Raw genomic sequence first — 24692 nt, 5'->3', positions numbered from 1 at the left:
GGTATGAGGCTACAATAAGCAGGGCTGTCTTTAATGCAGGGCAAAAGGGGCAGCTGCCCCGGGCCCAGTTGCTCCTGGGGGACCCAAGGCAGCTGCCTCTTGAGCCCCGCTGGCCAGTGGCGTAGCGTGGGGAGGGGCCGTTGCCTCAGATGCAAAATTAAAGAGGGCGCAGGCAGGGCTGCACCGCCAATTAGGTAAAGTGAGGTGATGGCCAGAGGCTGCACGGGCCTGGTGACAAGTTGGGGGCGGCAGCGGGGAACAGGGAGATGAGCGCTTCCATTGTGGAAGCTGTATCACCGTCCTCAGGACAGCGATACAGATGGATGTTGCGGGGCAGGGGAGGGAGAGGTCCATAATGGGGAATGAAGTGTGCAGGTGCGGCAAATCTGTTGAACGGCACTGGATTTCTCACTAACAGGAGGACGTAATAAGAACAACCTAGGGCGGGCCATTTCTCACTAAGAGGACGACGTAATAAAAAGAACCTAGGGCGGGCCAGAGCGGTGAAAGGGGAGGGGTTTTGTATGAAAATCACTGAGGAGCCTGGGCAACGGCCGCATGAACGCCGCCCCTGGACACCTTCAGAAGCTAATTAACATATTGAATAAGTGTACAGGAAAGATGGACAGCAATATGGAAGGTAGCATTCTAATATGGGGAATGTAATGGAAATCCTTATGTTAGTGTTCTATAATGGTGATAAGGCTACATTCACATGACTAAGTGTTTTGCTAAACACTGATACCGGTCCGTGTACGTTCCACAATTTGCAGACCGCACATGGCCCGCACTGATAGAAATAGCTATTTTTGTCTGTAATTGCAGTTTTTTTTTTTGCAGAGCCACAGAACGGAACAACGGGTGTGGACAGCACACAGCGTGCTGTCTGCATGTATTTATCACTGGTGGTGATAAATGTCAGACTGGATTGGTGGGATGGGTTTGGGAGTCAAATACTAGGACACCCAGCAGTTTGAACAAATGTGGGCCCCTGTCTGAGTGGGGCGGAAGTGAGCATGCTAGTCTACTGCTCTGCTCACTTCTACGGACAGAAATCTGCGTCCCATAGATGTGAATGTAGAGAAGAAATAAACATGGGATAACTTCAACCAACCAGGATACCCCCTTTAAATGTACACTTTTCTTTTAGCAATAAAACCCCATAGACTTCGGATGGGACTGTATAACACCCGTTTAACTTATGTCCCAGGGTGTATGTCAGAGGCCATAAATGCCCTATGCATAGTAAAACTAATGCTCAAGTTTGGCTAGAAACAATTAAAACACCCCTCGGAGAAAAACTGTACCTGGCATGTTTCTCCGCACTCTCAGCCATTGCTAGTGCGCGACCAAGTGCAGCTTTTACTTCATTCACCAGGGCTACTTGTGCATCAGTACCACTACCAGCTGCAGCCAGGCTGGCGAGGAACAGGCGTGCCAAGGCTGGGGTGTCCTTGTCCTCAGCATTCTGAGTGTGTGGAAGGAGATGATCCAAGACAAAAGCCAGGACACTGCAATCCTGTGAAGATTAACATAATTACTAAAAGTTCTTAAACTCCAAATACGGATACTCCAAACTCAATTCTGACTCGTAAATACCTCTTTAATGAGCTCAGATTGCCCAGCAGTGTAGTTGTAGTTGGCTATGAGTGTGGCGATACCCACATATGACCTGACAAGCTCAGCCAACAGTCGAAGTATAGTAGATGTGGGTAGCAGTGGTTTGCTGCCTTTAGCCTTCTGCTTTGCTTCTTCTGAATTGCGATCCCCCTCTTTGTCCTTTTTGCCACCTTCACGGTTTTCCTCTGGGGTTAGTGCTGCTATGAAGATAGTGCTCATTAGTGTCAGTACATAAGCAGACCATACTATTATAGGACCTGCGGCCCTCCAGCTGTTGTAAAACTACAACTCCCACAATGCCCTGCTGCAGGGCGATAGCTGTAGGCTGTTCGGGCATGCTGGGAGTTGTAGTTTTGCAACAGCTGGAGGGCCGCAGGTTGAGCATGCTTGTTATAGGCCATAAGGGATTGAGGGTGAATCACTTACAACCATGCACAAATATCCTATGGTTTGAATGGCTCACTTACTTTCTCCTTGAGGGGTCCCAGATTGTGGAGTTTCTGTGGATGAACTGTCAGCGGTGAAGACACGGGGCTGAGAACACAATTGTGAAAATCAGAATCACTGAAGAAAGGAATAATTGTAAAAAACTAAAATAAAAAAATGGATGTTGCCCAAATGCTTACATTTAGGGCAAAGCTACCCTGGGGATCAAAGTCACTGCCTTGTCTGGTGAGATCTCGGTACTGCTGGAACACTTCATCCCCCATGTCTTGCAAGATCTGACTGACTTCTTGGTTCATACCCACAGGTTTCTGCTCAGTCTTCTCAGTCACTGCAAAACACAATGGGTATAGTTATGAGATCTGCTGAATGCTGATAAACTACAGACAGGATAATGTAATTAGACCAACAAGCCTTAAAGCAGCACTACGCAAAAGGTTATGCTTTATGCTGTGGACACCTATGACACGGAAAAAAATGCCAGTGGTTACCTTGAGGGGAAAAAACTAGCACTAAGTTACAGACCCGATAAGTAGCTTACAACCTGTTCCTAGTTTAGGATTTCTCTCATCTTAGACATACTGGATGTGAGGTCTGTGTGTCTAGGATGCTGCTTTCTTCACCAGCTCTCAGGTATTCGTACAGCTCTTCTCGGGGCATGTCCCCTCTCTCCGGTCCTCTCTGAAAGGTGCCCGTGCCCCCCCCCCTCCCCAATACACATCTGCCACGTACAATCTCTTCCCCCTTCCCGCTGCTACTTCTGACAGAGAAAAGGGATGAGGGAGAGCAATCAGAAACAGAAGAACTGATGGATTTATGTCTGATTTAGGCCTCTTGCACACGACCGTATGTATTTTGCGGTCCGCAAAAAATACGGATGACATCCGTGTGCATTCCGTATTTTGTGGAACGGAACAGCTGGCCCCTAATGGACAGTGTGTAATGCTCAAATTCACCTGGGTTGGTGCTGCAGGGAAAATTAACAGTTACTGCTAGGTTTCTTCACATATTACAGGTGATCAATGGGATTTCCAGCAGGAGGACACTTTGATCAGCCGGTTAAGAGATCCTTCCTTGCTGTCATTTAAGACAACGCCATTAAGTGTCTGTCTAAAAACAAATGTCCATATATACGAGGGGAGCACGACTAATGCAGCAAAAACACAACACAAACCATGCAACTTTAAAATCTGACAATATCGGTTCCAAAAATATTCTTGTAAATGGAGAATAAATACTTCACCTTCTTCAGGCGCATGATAAGCTGCCAGAGCATTCAACATGTCATAGATAACCTCCTTTATCGTATCAGGGATGACAGGAAGAGTGGATGGTTTCACAGGCGTGGTCTTAACCAACTGGACAGCATTAGGACCCTTGATACGGAGATTCTCAAATTCATCATCAGATGCTGGAGGAAAATAAAAAAAATTACAAAGTTGAATACTGAAGTACTTTCACACAAATGCCATTTAATAAAGAATGGTGTAAATAGAACATTTCTGAATCACGTCATTTAAAAATAATAATAATCTGCCTGCATCCACCTGAAAAGAAGCTGTAAAGTCATGGTCACTAGGGGTCTCGCTTCTACCTAATTTGCAGTCCACTGCCTGTTGTCAGGCGAAATCCAACCCTAGTAACAGAGACTCACAGGAAATAGGGGCGTGTCAGTGCTAGCTGAGCCTACACAGGAGCCTCCAGTGTGTCTAAGTCTGATTCCCCCCTCCTTATCTGCTCTGAGCTCTGGAGCTGAAAACAGAGGGGGAGTGAGGGGAAAATACATCACTGCACCAACTAGTAGCAGATTCAACAGAAGGGAGACACTCTCTGCTTCTGAGTGATATGCATCTGGCTGTGCAGCTGAAGAGGAGAATAAAAAGACATCCGTGAAGCCCAAAAAAAGACCTGTTCCTTCACAGTTATGATTGTACAAAGAAGCACAGCCAATATGCAATTTTTTTTTTGTTGGAAAACTCAGGTACGCTTTAAAAGGTAACCTGTCACCTGAGCGATGCTGCCTTCATTGAGGGCAGTATTGTCCAGTGACAGACCTGGCGATTTCAGCATTCTGTCACTTATGTGATGGCAGTCATTACTTCTAGAGGACTTACATGCTGAATCTGGCAGAGCGCGTCAGTGCTGCAAGGGAGAGGAGTCGCTGCCCCTGTCTACAGATGACAACTGACAGGTTTCTTTTCTATGTAGAAACCTATCATAGTCCAGAGGTGGGGGAGGGCGGGAACAGTGACCCTCATCGGACCCCTCGTTCACAGCACTGGGCCTCAGGAGGGAAGCATAGTGCAGGTAAAAGCTTCCATTTAAGACATGAATATGGTATCTGAAGCATGACACCCATTCATAACATACGTATTAGAACAAAATATCTCACCAGTTCCAGATCCTCGTGGAGCAGGCAGAGCTATGCGGATGCAACTGTTTGCTACCTCTGTAAATATATCAGGATTTCGGCAGGCTGCCGGGCCCAGAACTCTAAGAATATAGTTAATCTCCCGAGACCCTAGGCTTCCGGATACAACTCCAGAAGTTGTGCTGCCAGCTCCACTTGTTGCTGCTGAACGTACAACCTGCAAACCACAATCAAAAACATGTGCATTAAGACATGCCATGGTAACTAATCATAGATCAAGATTAAAAGCATACAATGAAAGAGGTTTTAAAAAACTGATCAATGGGACATTCAGGAAGTGATTTTCCAAAGGCAAGCGGCCACGCTCAAGCCTGACATGACCAAGTACAACACAAGCCAAATCCTCATCTGGCAGTCTGTGCGTCAGGCATCAGTTAAATTCAGAGCTACGTTACATGTGTACTTGTTGCAGAACTTGTGCAGATTTCACTCGAACTGCAAAGGGTGAAATCCATGCTAGAGGTCCGCAGTGCACGTGCACCAACTAAAATTTACACCTTGACACGTTACCCATTATAAATATACATCTTATAACATTGATAAAAGGAGTAACAGAAGGGTAATAAACATCGCAGAGAAGATGTACCTTTTCCATTGTGTGTTGCAAAGTGCATGGATCTTCTATGATATGCCTGAAGAGCAGGGTAACTAATGGTGTAAAGCCATTGAATCCAGAGCTCTGGGTCAAGCTCAGAATCATGCGTGTACTCTTGAGTTCAGCAAACATCATAGCATATTTGTGGTCACGCGTAAGACGCAAACACAGGCGAAGGGTTGCATGTAACGTGTCCGGATCCACAGGTACGCCCAACATGCTAACACATGATCGGATCAGCACAGTCACCATCTCTTCTGTCAGCCCTTGGATCACTATGTCCCCAACTTTAGGCTCTTCAGGAGGCGATTCTCTTTCTATTGTTGGGTTTTCAGCAACTGGTGTAGTCTCTAAATGTATGAAAGGGGGGGAAAAAAATTAAATAAAAACCAGTAACAAAGCCAACAAATTCTTACTATTAAAAAAATTTGATCAAACTGGCACGCACCAGCCACCTTCTCCTCATTTTGCTTGGTTTCAATTTCTGTGCCTTCCTCAAAGGTCTTATTCAGTTCTTGTCCATTGCCGTCCTTGCCACTTTTCAGTAATCTTGGAACTCGTAGTAACATTAGCATCACAGGGCGCCGATTACCAGTTTCTTCGTTTACCTATGAAGCAGCCGTAATATAACCTTATTGAGGACATAATAAAGTCTGCATACAAATTCAGAGCTTCAGTTAACAAAACGACTAAGAGTGGCCGCACACGATTAGGCTACATTCACACAAACTTATTTCGTTTCCGTGTCCATTCAGTTTTTTTGTTTTTTTTTGCGGAATGGGTCCACAAAAAAAAATGCAGACAGCACACCATGTGCTGTCTGCATCCTTAGGTCCGTTCTGTAGCCCCTCAAAAATATAGATCACGTCCTATTAATGTCAGTTTTGCGGAAAAGGTTAAGCATTATTACAATGGATCCACAAAAAAAATAATAAAGGATGCATTATGAACATCACACGGATGTCATCCGTATTGTCACACATAAGTACAGGGATGTGTGACAAGGAGACAGTTACCTGGACCATGGTGGTAAATTGTACAGTGTATCTACGGCGACCGGCTGTAAATCGAACACAAGTCTCCCCGGCTTTCCAGGCTGCATCTATAGTGCTGTTGTTGCTAGCACTGTAGCTACACCAACGTCCTGATCTGTCATCAAACCAACGCCAGTTGTTACCACTTGACTGTAGATACTGGAGAGGAAAAGATGAAAAAAAAAAAAAAGATGACAACCCTTCATCTACAAGATAACGGAAAAATGTATGCAACTGTAATGCACCTAAATATACATTATCAGGAGTGTGATTGCATCCACCGGATCACATTATTAGGGTCCATTCAGACGTCCGCAAATGGGTCTGCATACGTTCGGCAATATCGGGAACGGGTGCGGACCCATTCATTCTCAAAGGGGCAGGAATGGATGCGGAGAGCACACTATGCAATTGTAGACAAGAATAGGCAGTTCTATGGGGGGTGCCGGCCGGGTGTATTGCAGATCCGCAATACACCATGGACGTGTAAATGGACACTTACCCCTCTCAGTCAGTTTACAGGATCATGGGACATAGACATGTTATTCAGAAAGCAGACTGGATCACATGACCTATTCAGAGCCACTGACTGGCAGAGAAAGATCACATGATACACATGCCGGATTGGCAAGTGCTGTTTTTTTTTCAGCCCCCTTTTTGGCATTTAGGGAGGCCTGCTTAGCGAGTGTAATTAGGGCATTATACATATACCCTTATTTTAATGAGTCAGACAGTTCTCCCTAAATGAACACACTAGAAAAGTGTACAAGATTACTGCACAACACAGACAGTCAGTTCCATCCTCAAAGTATATTAGGAGGTTAAAGTGGTTTCCCAGAAGTAAAATACTGATGGCCTAAACTTGTGATAGGTCATCAATAGCCAAGTGGTGAGGATCCAATCATCCCCCGGATCAGCTATATGAAGAGGCTGTGGTGCTCTGGTGAGACTAGTGGCACCACGTTCATCGGTCACATGGCCTAAGTGCAACTCAGACCCACTCATGTGAGCCTGTGCTGCAATACCAAGCACAGCCACTATACTGTGTATGGCCCTGTGCTTGGTATGCTCTGAGGAGGCCGCAGCGCTCTGTAAACAGCCGATCAGTGGGCTTCCTGAAGTCTGACCCCCTCCAGTCTGATATGGATGACCTATCCCAAGGATAGATCAGTATTTTACTTCCAGGAAACCCCTTTAACCTCCTAAAAGGGGGACTGGAGTTTCTCTGTGTTGTGCAGTAATCATGTAAACTTTTCTGGCGTTTTCATTTAGGGAGAGCCGGCTGACTCATTAAAAGGATAGGTCATAAATACTGGACTCCCGAAAAATCTCTGACACAGACTAAAAGGCCTAAAGAAAAAAAATATTCAAAGCTGGATACGTTTTAAAGCGTTTAACCGGTTTCCTATATTGATGACCTATCCCCAGGATATATAGGATCGGCAGGGGCCAGACTTCCCGCACCTCCACCAATCAGCTGTTGTTCATACGAGTGCTGCATTCTCTTTACTGCCGCCGCAATGTTGATGGAGAGCAGGTGTAACTACATCTCTTCTATCTCATTCACTTCAATGGAAAGTAGCAGACAGAAGGTAACTGCTTCTTCCCACTGAAGTGAATTGGACAGAGGCGCTGCAATTTCACCTGTTCACTGCTGTAATGTCGATGGCGATTGGGTAAACCGTGGTAGAAAATGCAGCGCTCTGCGTTGTCCTACGCCTGCCAATCTGATATTGATGACCTATCCTGAAAATAGATCGATATAGGAAACAGGCAAACCGCTTTATGCTAAAAAAAAAAAAAAAAAAAAAAAAAAAAATCACAGACTTTCTTAATTATTGGATGTTAAGCTAATGGAATTGCATTGAATATTCCTATTATGAGATCACCTCTTTTAGAAGCATGCGGGTGATGAACATAAATCAGCTGGGGCTTTCATGTCAGAAGACAAAGCCGGCTTTGAGATACAGTATTTGCAGTGAATTTTAATTACCCGAAAGACCATTATTACACTATCCCTGCTAGTAAAAGGAGCCAGACAATGGGTATGTACCAGACCATTTACTCGTATTTAGAGATAGGCTCACCAAACCTACACTTTAAACACCTAAATGCCAATTTCGTCCTAAGCAGGAAGGGACACAGTTTACATCTTAAAACAGTTACCCTGTTCATCTGCATTCTCCTCTTGGAGGAAATGGAGGTCTTCTCGTAGAAATCAATCAGCAGTAGGACAGGGGTAATCCACCTGAAAATAAAAACATAGCCAAGCCAATATTAGATTTCATGAACATTTTAATATTTATGAATTGACAAGTATAGCGGTCGTCAAGGGTCTTACTTGGGGGTCTGCACTTCTTTCTGCTCCTTGGCTGCCTGCAGGCATGGTTGGACCACTTCTAGGAGCTTGATCAGTACATTAAGGATGCCACTTGTTTCTACAACCCTGGCACATGGCAGCTTCAGCTCCTGTTAGAAAGAAAATTAGGAATCAGCTCAGGTGACGCAGGACAAAAGAACCCTGCGTTTCTTCAGCAGCAGTATAAGAGTAAGCATGGCATAATGTGAGTTTTTTTTATTGAAAAAAAAAAAAAAAAACGGGTGAATGGTATCTGGATAGGACTTAAGTCACTATGTATTTTCCCTCCTATCCCGACTAACTTCCACTTTATTTAGTCAGTTATCACAACAGACAGTGTCTGCTTAAAGGCCATGTACACCTTTGCAGGCAATTTATGATTTTTGGTTTATGACTGCATTTTCAAAAATTTTGGATAAAAATCACATTTTCAATTGGCCTTTATTAAAAATTTAGCTATTCTGTCACAAAGGGTTAACTGTTTTTTCTAAGGGCTCATGTACACGACCGTGTGCTGGCCGGGCCCATGCTGCGGACCGCAATGCAGGGGCACCAACCGTGGGGCAGCCGCATGCAGATAGCAGACCCATTCACTTGTATAGGGTCCGCGATCTGCACCGCAAAAAAGTAGTGCGTGCACTACTTTTTTGCGGTGCGGAGGCACAGACAGAAAACCCACGAAAGAAATCCGTAGTGCCTCCGTTTCGCATCTCCGTGATTGCGGACCCATTCAAGTAAAGGGTGCACACAGCCAATGCCCGTGTATTGTGGACCCCCTGTATGCTCTTCAGAGCATACAGAGTAAATTGCCTATTAGAGTAAATTGCCAACATCCCCATTCGAATTAGGATGGGGATGCCAGTATTAAAACTTCTGGGTTTTTCCACTTTTTAGATTCCGTGATCATTATTGCCGATCACGGGAATTAGCCGCAGGCCTCTGCTGATTGAAACAGCAAAGACCCGCAGGCCATCATGCACGCGCGAGTGGGCACCATGTTTACACATCGCTCCAGCCCCGTACATGTACGGCACTGGTTGCGAAGGGTTTAACCCTCATTCATGCCATCACTTCACCAGAGTGGGGTGATGTGTACGACTATTACAGCATTACATTAATCAAGACAATGCTCTTCTGTGGTCTTTATCTAGGCCCATCAAGAGAACAATTAAGCTGTCATACTGTCATCACAAGTCTACATCTACTATTATAATAAGGAAGACCCTTCAGATTACATCTTCCCCTCACAGCAGCAGTAAAACTGACAATGGATAACCCATCTAGTTAGCAGGGTTTATTTGTGGCGATTGCTACAAAAAAAACAGCAGTTTATATTTAATTTTCAGTGGTATAGTAATGCTGAAATTAAAATCATTCAAGTATTTAAAGAGGACCTTTCACCAGAAAAAAACCTTCTAAACTATACAGACATGTAGAGCGGCGCCCAGGGACCCCCCTGCACTTACTGTTATACCTGGGCGCGCCCGTTTTTCTGTTATTGCCTCCGGTATCTTCACATGTTAGGCTCCACCCAGGGAAACCTGCCGGCGCCTCCTCCTCCCATGCTGCAGCGCTGGCCAATCACAGCGCTCAGCTCATAGCCCGAGAGGGAAAAAAGCCTCTCAGGCTATGAGCTGCGATTGGCCAGCGCTACAGCATGGGAGAAGGAGGCGCCGGCAGGTTCCCCTGGGTGGAGCCTAACTATGAAGATACCGGCGGCAATAACGGGAGAACAGAGCGGCGCCCAGGTATAACAGTAAGTGCAGGGGGGTCCCTGGGTGCCGCTCTACATGTCTGAATAGTTAGTTTAGAAGTTTTTTTCTGGTGAAAGGTTTTCTTTAAAAATAAAAACCACCTTTCCAATAAAGTTTCTTTTATAAGCTCCCATCTTTCTTCAAAGCAATTTTAGGTGCTTAGATGCAAGTTTAATTTTCCCGATTCTGAATGAATGTCAGCGCATTCACTCTACAAGGGCGGGCGGGCGGAATTAATGCACCCTTTAAATACTATGTAAAATTTCAAGCAGCTCATGAACAGTAAAGATACTGTTTCTAAACTAAATTGCATCCATACTTTTTTTTTTTTGTATTTCACAGAACTCTTAGGGGGTCATTTACTAAGCTAAAACAACTAAAATAGTTCAGCCCTGCTCACACCAGGTTTAAAATTGTGGCAGTAGTGTGGATGTAGAAAAAGGTCTAAATGTAAGACGGCTCGGAAGCCATCTTACATTTAAAACTGGCACTGGATGCGCCGAAGTTATGGATCGTCCACCAGCACAGTGCCTTTATTAAGACTGGCGTCTAAAACGCCGGTCTTAATAAATGCGCCCCTTAGTCTCTTACAACTGTACAGTGCATGCTGTAAAGGGTACATTTCCCATAATGCAAATTACCAGAAAAAAAAAAAAACTCAGTTCAAATACTGAGCGAACAAGGAAAACTACAAAATATCTGCTCTGAACCCTGCAGAGCCATGTATATAGCTCTGGACTTTAATACAAGTAAAGTAGAGTAACTGTAAAACGTCCTGGAAATCAAACTACCTCAAAAAGCAGAGTCAGCAAGAGGATTCGAGTGGCCAAATTGGAGGCTTGAGGAAGGGTTGCCATCTGGCTTATCCATTCTGACACAGTTTTGGTGTCATTGGTGGTCAGTGGAAGGGCGGCCTTAATAAGGACATCTGCAGCTTCCCACACCTAGATAATACAGGACAGATTAACATTTTATATTCAGAAAGTCATCAAATTTTGAAGGACCCTGCAAGTCCCCCGGTTGCCCCCACCTGGTTAACCACTTGCTTGAGAATCATGTCCCGATAGTCGGCTCCATTTCGCTTCACAGCAGTCATAATGAGATCACAGACGCGGTAAACAGTGTCTGGTAGCTCATCCAGAAGATGGAAGCAGCCTGGAAGCATAGTGTCTGTGAAGCCATGAAGCTCCTCTTGCTCCAGAGGTTCAGCATCTTGAAACTTCTCCAGGCATTTGGCCTCCTCCTCCTCCTGCTTCTCCCTTGCCTTCCGCTCTTCTTCCTCTTTGCGCCGGGCAGTTTCCTGAGAAGTCAAGATGGGAAATTTACATTAACTTCATAGACAAACTTTTCGCCAATCGACACACACGACCGCCCTATTTAAAATCTAAAATTTCTGAATGACCGACATATTAGATAGGCTATAGTTACTATATAGGTGTCTTCAAATATGAAAAATATATATATAAATAAAGAAATAAATGACTACGCTTGCAAAAAATAAAAAATATATAAAAAAAAGCTACTACCCTTCTTTGTGAGGTGGAAGAACAGGCTGTTGCACCATGTGGAGGGGTGTGGGGAGGGCGGGGAGGATACAGTGGATGGGAGAAAAAGGGAAGGGAACATTGGTTCAGGAGGATGGGAGAAAGAAGAGCTCAACCTTTTCTAACGCAGGCACAGGAGCTGGTGCCCTTTACAAAATGTACGCAAATCTGAATTATCATTGAAGCCTCCCTCATCTGCCCCGATTGATCCCAACCCTGATCTTGTACTGTACCTCGGGCAGTTCTGCCCTCTGTTCCATAGGGATATCTTGTCCCAACGACATGGCAATGGCTCTCAGCATCTGATCTTCCTCTGACATACTCAAGTCCTGCAGAGCAACAACAGATACTCCTGTCAGCTGGGCTGCTCTGCAGAATGGGGAGGTCAGGGCATGAGAGTAAGGATGCAAAGGAATAAGGAAAAGACATCAAGTGTCCAATGGGTTTCAGGGAAACTGGAGCAAAAGGTGAGAAGGGACCTACTGTAGCTTGGCTAAGGGAGGACCTGCCAGGACTGGATCCACATTTTAAACTAATGCACCAGCCCTAACTTTTTACCTTTAGTCCAGGCTGCTCGGAAGCAGTGTCCATATACATATGGGATTAGCCCTCGTCTAACTACGCTGTTCTGTAACATGCAGATGCTTGAATATCTGCCTTTGATGAGCAGAGTGGCACAGAAAAGCCTGCGGTAGAAAGGGGCTGGAATGGAGGGGGGGGGGGGGAAGGGGGTAGGATGGAATGTGATGAAGGTACAGAAGGAAAGCAGATTTGAAGCTGAAATCGGGTAAAATGGGGGAAGAAAAATGAGAAGCTTCAGTGGGTCACACTTACCCGCACAACTCCACCGATGAGAGGAGGGGGGTGGGTGAGGAGGTACTCGGTAGCTTGCTCCATGGTGCTTGTGTTCAGAAGGGCTTCCATTGCATGCTCACGAGTAAAACCCATATCCATAAGCTATAGAGGAAAAAAACAGAAAGGTTAGGAAAGTCACCCAGTAAGGTTACAAGGGAGAAAATTTACTGAATGGTTATGATCGCCCATCATATAAAAGGAGCATTATATTTTTAAAATAAAAAAACACGGCGTCCTGTAATCTGAAGTTATACTCCCACCTGCTGAAGTTGCTGTTGGTTCACTTGAGGTTCCCGCCTTGTGCCGCTCTCATCCGGCTGTCCAGCTTCTTCTTCGCGGCTTCCCTCCCTCTCTTTACTCAAGCGCTCTCGAATTACGGGTTCCCCGTGAAGAATATGACACATGATGGCAAGCATGGACTCTGCCATACGCCCGCCATACACCTTCAGCGGCTTCCGGTTCCACAAGTTCTTTATACAAGTAAATGCTGCCTTTATTAAACAAATGGAAGATGGAAATATATCAGACAGTTATATTCCCTTAAACTTAAAATATGCTTCTTGGGATTCATATTGCGGCGTCCACACTTCAGGGGAACTCTCACTTTGAGGTAACTTCAAATTGGAGGCTGAACATACCTTCTGTGTAACCACTAGGAAGCGCAGAGAGCTGAACTGAGGGAAGTTCTGTCCGCCAGGTAGCTTGGTGGGTGGCAGAGAGTGTGGAGATTCAAGAACAGTTGTAGGATTCACCATCTTTTCCACCAACATGAGCCAGGCATCCAAAAACTCCCCGGTACCATCTGGCAGGTCAGGGTGCTCCAAGCCTTCAGAAATAGGTACTCTCCCACCCATTGAAAGGGCCCAGTTAAAGGTTCTAATATTAGAGGGAATAAAACATCAAACATTCAGACTATTCACAAAAATACAGCAGGTACAGCTATGGTGTTAACGGCTGATCAACGGGGCCAGACCCACAACTTTCAGGACTTCGTATGACTTACAAACAGTACTCCAAAATGAATTAGCCTGCACTTGAGGGGATATTCTGGAATTAAAGGGGTTGTCCGGGTTCAGAGCTGAACCCGGACATCCCTCTATTTTCACCCCGGCAGCCCCCCTGACATGAGCATCGGAGCAGTTCATGCTCCGATGCTCTCCTTTGCCCTGCGTTAAATTGCACAGGGCAAAGGCATTTTTAGGAGTTCCAGAGACGTACCGGAGCTCTCCATGGGGCTGACAGGAACCCCGGTGACGTCACCGGCACTGATGGGCGGGATTTAGCTCTGCCCTAACCAGTAAAACGGCTAGGGCAGAGCTAAAGCCCGCCCCTCAGAGCCGGTGACGTCACCGAACACACTGCCGGGCGGAAGTTACCGCCCGGCAGTGTGTTATTTAAAACAAAAGAGCCTGTGCCCTGCGCGATTTAGCGCAGGGCACGGGAGCGCATCGGAGCATGAGATGCTCCGATGCTAGGCTCAGGAGGGCTGCCTGGGTGAAAATAAGGGTATGTCCGGGTTCAGCTCTGAACCCGGACAACCCCTTTAATACTGCTGACCTGTCCTCAGGATAGGTCATCAAGATCAGATCGGCAGGGGTTCAACACTTGGGACCCCTGCAGATCAGTTGTTAAAAAAAAAGACTAGGTGCTCAAGTGAGTGCCGCTGCCTCTTACTACACCATATGACGTCCTTGTACATCGGTCACATGGCCTAGTTGCAGCTCATCTCCAATCAAGTCAATGGGGCTCAGCTGCAAAACCAAACACAGCCACTATACAATGTGTGGCACTGTGCTTGGTAAGGCTACTTTCACACTTGCGTTCAGAGCGGATCCGCTCATATAATGCAGACGGTGGATCCGTCTGCCTTATATTGTAAAAAAAAAAAAATTAAGTGTCAAAGTAGCCTCAGACGGATCCGTCCAGACTTTACATTGAAAGTCAATGGGGGACGGATCAGTTTGAAAATTGAGCCACAGTGTGTCATATTCAAACGGACCCGTCCCCATTGACTTGCATTGTAAGTCTGGACGGATCCGTTTGTCTCCGCATGGCCAGGCGGACACCCGAACGCTGCAAGCAGCGTTCAGGTGTCCGCCTGCTGAGCGGAACGGAGGCTAAACGCTGCCAAACTGATGCATTCTGAGCGGATCCGCATCCACTCAGAATGCATTAGGGCTGGACGGAAGCGTTCGGGGCCGCTTGTGAGAGCCTTTGAACGGAACTCACAAGCGGAGCCCCGAACGCTAGTGTGAAAGTAGCCTAAGCGTCCAGGAGGCCACCACACTCACAAGAGCTCTGGTGAATGCTGCTGTGCCCGGTATTGCAGCTCAGTCCCATTCATTTTAATGAGCTGCACTGAGGTGTATTAGCAAGTAAAACCAATACAAAATGTATGGAGCCATGGCCTGGTAAATAATGAAGGCCCCTTCAGTTAATCAGTAGGTGTGTTGGAAGTCAGACCTTCCGGATCTAAAATGTATGGCCTATCCTAAGGTTGGGTCATCAACATGAAAGTCTCAGAAAAGGCCTAATATGTACATTAAGACAATAAGGATGTATTAAGTATACCGATATAAATTTTAAAAAAGCATAATCATGACTAGAGGGTACAGGCTGTTAACTTACTCAAAAAGTGCATTGTGCCCGCCAGAACATAGAAACTTCTGTAACATAAGGTGATATGGATATTTCCGCTCATCAAACAACATCGGAGATGTAAAGCCAACAGAGCAGATAAAAAATGTCAACCTAAAAGTGAAAATAAAATTAAAAAAAATTGACAATGATCAGCAAAAAGCAAAAAAAAAATAAGTAAATAAAAATATATATCTCAAAATATACAGAATATCATAGTACACACCTCCTAAGCGCAATACTGACCTGAACCTTGGTGTGGGAGTATAGGGGGGAGGCTGCCAGGAGAGACCTTTGGTGAGCAATTTTGTCAGAGCAGACGCAGTAGAACGAGCCGCTGGAGTAGGGGCTGTGGTTGTACTCGCTGCATGATGGCTTCTCCTTTGTCGGACAGGGGACCCCACACACAGTTTCACCAAGAGTCCAAAAAGCTCCGCTAAGGCTCGACCCAACCTTGAGGAGGCTGCAATCCAAATATGAAAACATGTGAGAACCAGGGGCCAGCTAGATCACGCCAATAGCAAATGTCATTTTTATGGGCCAAACAGCAACTTTCATAAAAGTAATTAAAAACATCATAACATTTAAGTCTGCAAATGGGTAAAATGCTTAACTACATAACCCATGCTAACCTGACAGCAGTGGCTTGATCTGCTTGATCCTGGCAGCCATGGCGGGTGTGATCTTCGGTTTACCCTTCGGATCAGAAGTGCTTGGTTCGTCGGTCTCCATGGGGGCCAGCGAGTCACCGTCCAACCCAATACCTTCCAGCAAACCGGTTGTTTCCTCATTTACAGCCGAAGTTTCGACATCTCCATCTGCGGTTAAGCAAAAATGTATCATAACCAGCATCTAAAAAGTCTTGTGTGTGCACAAAGTTGAAGTAGTCAGTGAGTGATTGGACCATACCTGTTCTTTTGGCTCCTTGGGGTAAAGTACTCGCCGTCTTCTCCTCCTTGGGGGCAAGTTTTTGCATGTCTGCTTGACCAAACTCACACCCAGGTGGCAAACTGTTGCAAGAAGAAAAATAAATCAATCTAATTAGAAAGCCATTGTAAAAAATATCACTACATTAAAGTTCAATTGACATCATACTTGTAATATATATTTCCTGTGAATTATGCATTATGAGTTAGGCTAGGTTCACAGAGTTTTTTGGGTGATTAATGCGCAGTTTTTTAAATTTTCAATTACAATACATATAAATAAAAAGGTATAAATAAATAAGTAATAAAACAGAAAAATTAACTATATCTTAACATTAATATCAAGACAGGAGTAACATACACATGTATTTATAAAAAGGTTTTCAATATTTAGTTTTTAATTTATCTATAATGTACCATTTTGTGTGTTGGAATGGAGTCATCAGATTTTCCATTTTGTGAGTTTGCAGGGGTGTTTCAGTAAAAGTTTACCTTTTTTTTTATAGAAATGTGTTTTTATCTTTGTTATTTAATGTATCTATTCTCTCCATACTGTATCCACATCATGTACTTCATTTGGGATATCACTTCTGTAGATGTGGGGGTTGACTGGTGTATCCACGAGTTCATGATACATCTTTTAGCTACTAATAGTACAGCATGTATTTGTGATGTTTGATTTTTTCCCATCTTGTTCTTATTAACAAAAAATATATGATATCGGGTCTAGTGGTATATTTATTTTTCAGTGTGCTTCTAAATATTGTTGGACGTTTTTCCAGGAGGTTTCGAATGTTGTTACACATCCATAATCCGTGCCATAGGTCTGTGTTTGAGGAGTTACGATTAGTAGAGTTTGTTATTCTTTTTGGATTTTTATAATTTTTGGGGATGTTAAAGGGTGTGTGTCATCATGGACAATAGGGGCATATTGCTAGGATATGCCCCCATTGTCTTATAGGTGCGGCTCCGTTCTCTATATAATTGTGGGTCCCAGACCTATAAGACAATGGGGGCATATCCTAGCGATATGCCCCCATTGTCCATGATGAGACAACCCCTTTAAATCTTAGATATGCTTTATGTATTATTTTGAAGGTTTCTTTCCATCTTTCGCTATATGTACTTTTTTTTATTTTATTTTTTGATCATCCTTCCAATATTTTTTTTTGTATGCTTTAATATGAAAGCTGAAGGGCCCATGTCAAAGTTTTGGGATATGTGCATGTGAATATAAAACTTGTAAGTTTTTATACAGGTTTGAAATTGATGGATGATTTTGAGGTGTTTTCTGTAGCTTCTTTACCTAGATTCTTTAATCTAGATTGGAGAAAAGAGAATATTTGTGCGTAGGTGAGGAATTGGTTATTTTTTTAGGTTATATTTCATTAATTATTTCTTTTTCTGTAAGCCATCTTTTGTCAGATTCATGCATTTGTTGGCCCATTTTGTGAATTCCCTTTTCTTTTCATTCTTTAAATCTGCTGTCTTTTCCAGGAGTAAATTCTATATGGTTCCATAGCGGCATGTGTTTAGATAAGAGATACGGTAGTTTGCGCATTTTTCGGATTTCTTTCCATGTTACCAATGTGTCTCTTAGGACTATCGATCTCTTTGGTCGGCCAATAGGTGTAATTTGTGTGTAATTGACTTTTGAGATTCCAGAGCTATTAATGCTTCTTCTAAAAGGAGTGTTGGAGTAATGCTGAGAGTCCAGTAGCCAGTCTAGATATATGTGGCTTTAAGGCTTTTTTGGTTTTTTCGCTGAGGATTTTAATTCCTGGCCATTTTCAATGGAATTCTGGATGCGGATCCCGCAAAGAATCAGCAATAAGAATGGATGGGACGCTTTTTTTCCCCCTGCAGTGCGCCATATGGTTTAAAATGCAGATTCCCCATTGAAATCAAAGGGGAAAGTCTGCATGCGCTTTTGGAAAGCATTTTTGGCGTGTAATCCGTGCAGATACTCCGTGTGAACCTAGCCTTAGATAGTTGGACGTTGCCAGTTCAGGTAGATGTTGATCTAGGTTATGAACAATTGAAGGGGCATTCCCATTTAAGATGGTCAGGATATGGGATAAAGTTGTGTTATTCAGGCATCACCGTCATTGACAAGAAACGGAGATCCCCCTTCTGCCCCCACCTGTACAATTCATTAGTCCACCCACCATGCAGAGAACTTTCAATACACAGCAGGTGGATGGGAGCACAGATGTGCATGGGCCAAGCCTTCAGAAAAGTTGCTGTCAGTCCAACATATGAAAGTGAGAAGCAATGGATGAAAGTTAATAGTTACACATACAGAGCCCCACCAGTGGTCGTACCTGTTCGGAGTACACAGAGAAAGCAAAACGGTGCTTTCCCACACCAGAGAGCAGTATAGCTGGCTAAGCTTGTTTAACACATTGAGTCCCAACTGGGAGCCCCACTGGTTCACAGATATGGCGCGGATCTCACTCTGAAAGTTAAAAACAGAAAAAGAGCAGTGTTATTAAAATATTATGAAATACTGGTAAAACAAAGATTATAAAACCATCTGAACAGAAGGAAGAGCTGCTTACCTGTCCTACTCTGCACGTGTGGACAAACATCATGATGTAGGCATGTGCTGCAGTGAGAGCATGGAGCAGTGGTGTGGCCTGAGCAGAAAGAGTGGCATCTGCGACATTCCCGGCACAGGACAACTCTCTCAGCAGTACAGATCCCCCTGGTGCCTCAATTGGTCGATGAAGAGGATCAAGAGAGGAAAGAATTGAGTCCAGCTGAAGGAGCCCTTCCTGGAGAACTTTGGGCTCATGAGATAACGTCTGACGGAGAAAAGAGAAGCAGCAATTTGGTTTTGAGCATGAAGAACGGAGCTCAGAATAAAACTAAAGCAATTGTTTATAGGAGTATACGTTAAAAGGGTTGTCCCATTACAACTTAACTCCTACCAACAGTACAGGATTAAAAGGGTTATCCTGCAAAAAGATAGTGATGACCTACCATCAGGATAGGTCATCATTGTAACATCAGCAGGGTTCCTGTTCCTGGCACCCCCGCTGATAAGCTGTTTCAGCAAGCTGCGATGCTCACCAGAGCTCTGGTGGGCATTGTGGCCTCCTGGCAGACCACAAAGCACAGCGCCGTCCATTGTATAGCAGCTGTGCTTGGTATTGCAACCCATTTGTCAATAGGGCTGAGCTGCAACTAGACCACGTGACCAATGTACGGGGTGAGGTCACTGGCCTAGGAAGAGGCCACAGCACTCATGCAGCGCACGATTTGATAACTGAGGATAGGTCAATTTTCTTTGGGTCCAACCGCTGGGGCCCGAGCATTTGTACTTGGCTATTTCTGGCAGCCCCATAGAGCTGACTGGGGTGGCAGCGTGCATGCATGTCCATTCTTGTGACCATTGGGGGCCCGGCAGTCACCCACAGCAATCCTGTGGGATTGGGGAGACGCTGTTGTAATGGGACAACCCCTTTAACCATTTTGACCAATGTTATGAAGTCCTCATGCAGATATATAATTTTACACCCTATTAAGCCAATTCTTTATCATTCGGACCTGCCCGAACGACTCCAATGTGCTAAATTAGGTTGTTATTTTCTCACAATAACCTGCCATTAATATTGACATCACCTGTATTTCTAGATTAACTTTTACTGAAGAGGGGTAGACAAGTTTCTGCAGACTTTAGCAGCAAGTTATACCACTTCTAGAGCCACTTGATTTTTAGTAGCCAGACAATAGGAAATCCATAGACGCCAACAGTTAAGAACCACAAAAAGTGCACACTTGCAGCAAATTCAATGGAGCACTCGCGGCCTGGGTCTTGGGATTTGTCTAGCACTCATGCACACATTACACATATACAAGTCAACAAGTACATACCAGGATGGATTTGCATACTCCAGCCACGGCCTGGCATGCAGCAGAGGTAGGGAAGTCAATAGGTAGGTTAGGAAGGCCCAATATGGTTACCAGGGGCAGGAGACCCTTCTGGCTCACAAACTCCTGGCAGTGATCATCTGTTGTGTTGTTGCTCAGTATGGATTCCACAAATTTCATCTGTCAATGAAAAAATGTGTAATAGAATGATTAGATTCAGCACCAATCCTTAGTTGTACACTACCAAGAATAGGAGTCCATGTAGAACTATGTACGGTCTTATAAACCAGAATGTGAACCAGGCAGAAACATTTTAAAGATTCTCAAGCCATAATGCTAGTGTGAGCAGAGCCTAAAACATACCAGGAGAAAACATGTCCATCTTGCACAAACTTAAAAGGCTAGACACCTGCAGGGCAATTTAGAATGATTGTATTTTACTCATTTTTGGTTAGAAATATTTTTTTTTATTTTTATTTTTTATTAAGTCATAATTTTTAGTAATACATGCGGAAAAAAAAAAAAAAAAAAAAAAAAAAAAAAAAAACACACACACACACACACACACCACACTCACTACTGCTAAACCCTTATAAAACTGATAATATGGCTTAAAAGAGCTGCACACGAGCTGTCAGCTGATGGAACTCAGGAAGAACAGTCTTAAAAATTTTCAGCAGTCTTTGTGATACTGTGATATTTGCAGACTGTTCTTCCTGAGTTCCATCAGCTGACAGCTCATGTGCAGCTCTTAAAGGGGTATTCACATCTCAGACAATGGGGGCATATCGCTATGGACCCGCACCTCTCTCTAAAACAAAGCCTAACACGAGGCCAGCAAAGTGGTGACTGGCAGTGCCAGGTCCAGCCACCAACAAGCCTTCCTATTGGCCCGTCGAAAATAGCTGAGAGGCGTGCTTGGCTATTTTCAGAATCCCCATAGAAATTAACAGGAGCGAACCACACTTGCACGGCCACCACTCCCATTCATTTCTATGGGGACACTGGAAATAGCCAAGCCAGCGCTGGGCTATTTTCTGCGGCCCCACAGAAATAAATTGAGAGCAGCCGTGTGGGGCATGCCCTCCAGGACTCTGCGGGTCCCAGAGGTGGGTCCTGCATCTATCAGACAATGGGGCCATATTCTAGCGAACCCCTTTAACTCTCCTGACTTCATAAACACTCATTTAAGACCAATTAAGAAAAGGACCTAATGAGTAAAATGTAATCATAAAAAAAATTGCCCCGAGGTTGCCTATAGACTTAAAAAAATTAATATATACATAAAATAAAAATAAAACGTAAGTGAAGCTCACCACGTTGAGAATGTAGTCCATGAGAGGAATTGGAATTCTTTCTTCGTTTCCCACCACACTGGTAAAGAGATTACAAATACAGTTCACACACTATTTAGAGTGCGTTCACGTAGAGCGCAATTTTTATAAGTTGTCATGGAAATACATCGGACTAGGTCTGACTAGATCAAGGCTACCTAAATACTGGTTACCATGGCAATCATCCTAACGTACAGTATACAGTCCAGCAGCATAGTTATATCTAAAAGCCTGAATATTTAGATTTACAGCCAGCACTGGAATTAGATCAGTCTTTCGCTGCCAATACCTTATCCCACCGTGCAGTGTTTAAAGTTTGTTTTTTTGTGGGGTTTTAAATAGTGATGACTTATCCCCAGGTGGGGGCTGACTTCTGGCACTGCCATGTTTCAGAGTACACCATGCACAGCGCCGTACATTGCATAGTGGCTGTGCTTGGTATTGCAGCTCGGTCTCATTCACTTGATTGGACACAGAGGACCTAGTTTAACGACCTAGAACACCCTTTTAAAAAGGCATAGCCTTAGCTCACCTGCCCCCTCTAAGATGCAATATTATCTATCTATACTGGTGGCATTCAGCCTTTTCTAAGCACGCATGGCATTTTAAGATAGGACATGTGATATGGACAACACTATATACTTAAAGGGAATGAGTCACTTTTTTTATTTTATTTTTTGCCAGTTAAACCAGATAGCGACAAGTCTCCCTTTTTCTAACCTGTGTTTATTTCCTGATAGAAAAAAATTTTGCAATTTCCCGAACACAATTATGAGGTCGGCCATTTTGCATGAGCTGTTCTTAACAGCATTTTGAAAGCCTAATGGGCCATTGATGATAAAATTACAGATATAGAAAAACGGCTGACTCATTCAATCTCATTCAAGCACAGATTGGTCAATTAGAGGATACTAAAGTCATACAGTGAACGGAGAGCTCCAGCAGTCAGCCACGCGGGGCTTCACCCGGCAGACTTGAGGTTAGGTCACTACAGTAAATGCGTTCTTGTGGGGATACCAGCACAGCCAACAACATACAGAAGGGCAAGGTACTTGGCACCACAGTCTGGTTGCCATCGATCTTCCACAAATAAATCTGACATGAAAACCACTTTTAACTTAAAAGGGTTGTCCAGGCATACTCTATGGTCCGATACGAGGGGGAAGAGAAATGTAACTGCTAGCAGGGTGGTCGCAACACTGCAGGAATCACCCAGCACAAAGCTAGCATCGAGCTCATATCCCATTAATTAGGACACTCATTGAGTGTTGGACAGCTGCCTTGGCAACACGACCACACAGCGCGCTGTTGCTTCTCTCCAAGCCCGAGGACTGATCGAGCAGGAGAATATTTTGGACAAATAAAGTGTAAACAAAAATGCATTCGGAAAGACTTCAGACCTTTCCATTTTTATTTATTTTGTTACATTTTGTTATGTTGCGGAATTGCGCTAAAAAAAAATCTAAATTAAAATAAAAAAAGTTTTTGCATCAAACTGCACTCTACTCCATAATGAGAAAGTTGAAACAATATTTGAAGAGTCTGAAGAATTTTCTAATGCACTGTGTTTTAAAGGGGTTTTCCAAGATTTTTATACTGATGACCTGATAGGTCATCAGCATCTGATCGGTGGGGGTCTGACACCCGGGATCCCCGCCAATCAGCTTTTTGAGAAGGGAGCAGTGCCCCTGCTTTTCCTAGGCCGAGTGACAATACAGTCATGTGTCACGTGTTTTAGACGCAGGTCAGCCACATTCAGGTGAATGGGGCCGAGAGCGATACCAAGCACAGGCGCTATACAATGTACGGCGTTGTGCTTGGTAACCTGTAAGAAGGCAGCAGCGCTAACAGGAGCACCGCTGCCTTCTCAGAACAGCTGATCGGTGGGTATTTCCGGGTCGGAGGATAGGTCATCCATAATTAAAAAAAATTAAAATAAAAATAAATAAAATAAAAGAATCTGGAAAACCCTTTTAAATCCATAGGCCTGGAGCTGCAAGGCCAGGGAAAAGTAACATAAGATCAAATATAAGATTATTAGGTTAAGAGTGTTATTTCTGTGAAGCTGCATTTCTCACTCCGCTGAGGGCTGCTGTATGTTCGTTCACACACAAAACAATGGCCATCCGTGTGCCAAGTACATAAAACACTTACTGCTGGCTTGGTTCGACTTCGCTCTGCTGATTTGCACTGAAGCTCTGCATAGCTTGCACTTCTTCCTCCTCCTCGTCTTCACTGGAAGCCTCCTCTGCCGCATGGTTAGACCGGGGTGGAGGGGCAGTTGCTGTGCCATCGGCCTTTTGAATTGATGGCTTTTGACAAATATACTTTGGGTCCCTACCAAGATTGCATATTTCTTCTAAAAGCTAGAGAGAGAAGATAAAAACACTCAGGACATCCATAGGCCCAACTGCTTAATATTCAAAATGTTTTACTTCTTGCGAAAATGATCACATAACCGGACAAAACAACAAAGAGACCAAACAGAGTCTTACCTTAATAATAGCAGTGGTGGCATCGGTTTTTAATGTGGGCTGGTGCCTCATCAGCTCATCAACAGCACTGCCCAGGTTAGAGGCTGTATCGCCTGCAGGAGACCGGAGAGAGGTCAAAGCTGGAAGAGACCACGGGCCTCTTAATCCCTCAGCTAGAGACCTGAAGAGAGCTATACTATGCTGCACTACAGGTCTCTTCAGCAGGGGTTAGAGGTGGTTTAGAGAAAACTGGGAAGTGCCATGGACTTTTCTGGTTAATGACAGAGCCTTGGAAAGCTAAACTTCAAATGTTAACTTTGCTATGCAAAAAGAATCATTACCCACAGATTAACAAATCTGATACATGGATGGCTCTCATGGCAGGGATACGGTCGGGTGAACTGCTGTCTAATCTCTGGACCTCTATAAATAAAAGCTTTACAGACTTAAATAAATTGTTACTTACCTAATGGATCTGAGCTACGTCTCCTCCTCATGGCAGGAAGGTAGTCTGGTGATAACAATACTTTAAAAAGTCTTTCGAAAGGTTGGCACTGCACAAATGACTGCAAACCACGGGCATTTAGACAAAGTGCACTGAAAACATTTGGAAGGGAGCCTAGAACCTCCCGGGTAGCAGGTACCTAGAAGGAAAGGGGGGGGGGGGAAATCACATTAGTCAACTGTTATGAACAGAAGGGGCAGAAACGGTAATAACGTGTATGCTGCATCAACTTTACCTAGTTCTGGGTACTACTCAAGGTAATAAAAAAATTATAATTGGAGCCTCCACTTCAAAAAGTGGTAGG

General features: G+C 44.2%; 1 protein-coding gene across 13 annotated transcripts in view; it reads right to left on the bottom strand.

The window, feature by feature from the left end:
- The window catches only part of HUWE1 (HECT, UBA and WWE domain containing E3 ubiquitin protein ligase 1), a 101029-nt gene that overhangs the window by 28345 nt on the left and 47992 nt on the right, over positions 1-24692 (bottom strand). For 5 of the 13 annotated variants that reach the window (XM_044306602.1, XM_044306611.1, XM_044306610.1 and 2 more), the window contains exons 21-48: positions 24350-24527; positions 23905-24023; positions 23564-23775; positions 21392-21449; positions 20079-20255; positions 18761-19006; positions 18524-18657; positions 16183-16283; positions 15906-16091; positions 15520-15736; positions 15265-15387; positions 13275-13512; positions 12894-13127; positions 12616-12738; positions 12015-12110; positions 11268-11537; positions 11029-11181; positions 8466-8593; positions 8291-8372; positions 6107-6283; positions 5539-5698; positions 5082-5440; positions 4457-4652; positions 3308-3475; positions 2247-2395; positions 2088-2154; positions 1600-1820; positions 1308-1519 (exon numbers count right to left, since the gene is read on the bottom strand). In XM_044306602.1, coding sequence (XP_044162537.1) covers positions 1308-1519; positions 1600-1820; positions 2088-2154; positions 2247-2395; positions 3308-3475; positions 4457-4652; positions 5082-5440; positions 5539-5698; positions 6107-6283; positions 8291-8372; positions 8466-8593; positions 11029-11181; positions 11268-11537; positions 12015-12110; positions 12616-12738; positions 12894-13127; positions 13275-13512; positions 15265-15387; positions 15520-15736; positions 15906-16091; positions 16183-16283; positions 18524-18657; positions 18761-19006; positions 20079-20255; positions 21392-21449; positions 23564-23775; positions 23905-24023; positions 24350-24527 — 4784 coding nt within the window. The remainder of the gene's footprint in view (positions 1-1307; positions 1520-1599; positions 1821-2087; positions 2155-2246; positions 2396-3307; positions 3476-4456; positions 4653-5081; positions 5441-5538; positions 5699-6106; positions 6284-8290; positions 8373-8465; positions 8594-11028; positions 11182-11267; positions 11538-12014; positions 12111-12615; positions 12739-12893; positions 13128-13274; positions 13513-15264; positions 15388-15519; positions 15737-15905; positions 16092-16182; positions 16284-18523; positions 18658-18760; positions 19007-20078; positions 20256-21391; positions 21450-23563; positions 23776-23904; positions 24024-24349; positions 24528-24692) is intronic. The other 8 variants (XM_044306609.1, XM_044306614.1, XM_044306605.1 and 5 more) reach the window with 7 other exon arrangements.

This window comes from Bufo gargarizans, chromosome 9 (genome assembly GCF_014858855.1).
Source record: "Bufo gargarizans isolate SCDJY-AF-19 chromosome 9, ASM1485885v1, whole genome shotgun sequence".
NCBI classification, from domain to species: domain Eukaryota; kingdom Metazoa; phylum Chordata; class Amphibia; order Anura; family Bufonidae; genus Bufo; species Bufo gargarizans.
Note: the sequence above shows the minus strand (reverse complement) of the source record. Positions and strands in the feature narration are given on the sequence as shown.